The following is a 1,171-nucleotide window of genomic DNA, read 5'->3' on the forward strand; positions in this document are numbered from 1 at the left end:
CTAGCATTCAATACTGTTCACTCAAGTCAGCCCAGCTTGAGCTCATTTAGCACACAGTTACACACGTGGAGTCAAAATTTATCACAAACCAATCAGAACCTTCAATAGAGAAAAGAGCCCAAGTCAGTTCATTCAGTTTTGGAACAATGGATCCAGAGAGATGTGATTGAAAAGGTCGAGGACACCAGAGAGGAGGAGGGGGAGGAAGAGGAGGAGCAAGAGCAGTAAGGAGTGAAGGAAGAGGTGAAGGAAGAGGAAGAGGAGGAGGATGAGGATGAGGGGCAAGGAGACAAGGAGTCTCAGATGAAATTCGTGCCACTAGATGACCATGTCCTTGTCCATGGTATGACTCTGAGGGAGGCTGGGCAATGAGTTCAGCCAAACTTAAGTTGCTTCACCGTCGCCTCGATCATCAGAACCTTCACGGAGGAAAACAGGTAGGTGTACCTCAGTGTACTCTACTGTAACTTTTGAGTGCTGTACTCTTTTACGACACATGCATCAAATTTCCTTACATACAGATAGAGTTTCTGTCTGCTTCCATTTTGTAAAAAGGATGTTACAGTTACAGTAATCAGTACTTCTATTTTTGTAGGACACAGAGACGATGGAATGGAAGAAGCCTGACTCGACACTTCAGCTGATGCCAGGAGGATCAGGCCAGAGGATTCCCCCCCGCTGCCTAGCTGGGGTCAGTATAGCCTGTGATGTGGACGAGATTCTCTGGCCTGACCCAGAGCAAAGATGTGATGCTGGGGCAGAATATGTTTTGTTGTTGTTTGGTGAATTGTACTGTAGAGTACATTAAGGAATAAAACATTTACAAATGTATACACGTGTGTTCATTATGTGAAAAGTTCCTTGAGGGGGAGAACCACAAGCAACATAACTTATTACTGGTTTTGTTTTTTGGTTTTTGTAGTATTGTTTTGAATTGATCTCACCAGTGTGTAAGACTGTGTTGTAGTGTGTGTGTGTGTGTTTGAGGGCTTGTGTGTGATGTCTGAGGCCAAAGTTTTGTTTTTCAGCAAGAGTGAATGGTTTTGAGTGTAGAGCTTCATTTTGACCTGAAAATAGGATGTTTGGGGAATTGGGTGAGACGTTATGGATTTGTGTTTACTGTTTTGAGAATACGAGGCATAGTTTCAAGAAATGTGTTTAAGCAATCGAG

The 1,171-nt window shown here is 43.4% G+C and overlaps 1 protein-coding gene across 1 annotated transcript in view; it reads left to right on the forward strand.

Moving 5' to 3' along the window:
• Positions 1 to 368: 368 nt before the first annotated feature.
• Positions 369 to 1,171, forward strand: part of LOC107578887 (E3 ubiquitin-protein ligase Zswim2-like) — a gene marked incomplete at its 3' end in the record, with an annotated part of 2,897 nt that continues 2,094 nt past the window's right edge. Inside the window, exons 1-2 of the mRNA XM_016264789.1 lie at positions 369 to 437; positions 596 to 746. Of these exons, the coding sequence (XP_016120275.1) occupies positions 369 to 437; positions 596 to 746 (220 nt within the window). The remainder of the gene's footprint in view (positions 438 to 595; positions 747 to 1,171) is intronic.

Source organism: Sinocyclocheilus grahami, unplaced genomic scaffold (assembly GCF_001515645.1).
Source record: "Sinocyclocheilus grahami isolate Dianchi unplaced genomic scaffold, SAMN03320097.WGS_v1.1 scaffold12554.1, whole genome shotgun sequence".
In the NCBI taxonomy this organism is placed as follows: domain Eukaryota; kingdom Metazoa; phylum Chordata; class Actinopteri; order Cypriniformes; family Cyprinidae; genus Sinocyclocheilus; species Sinocyclocheilus grahami.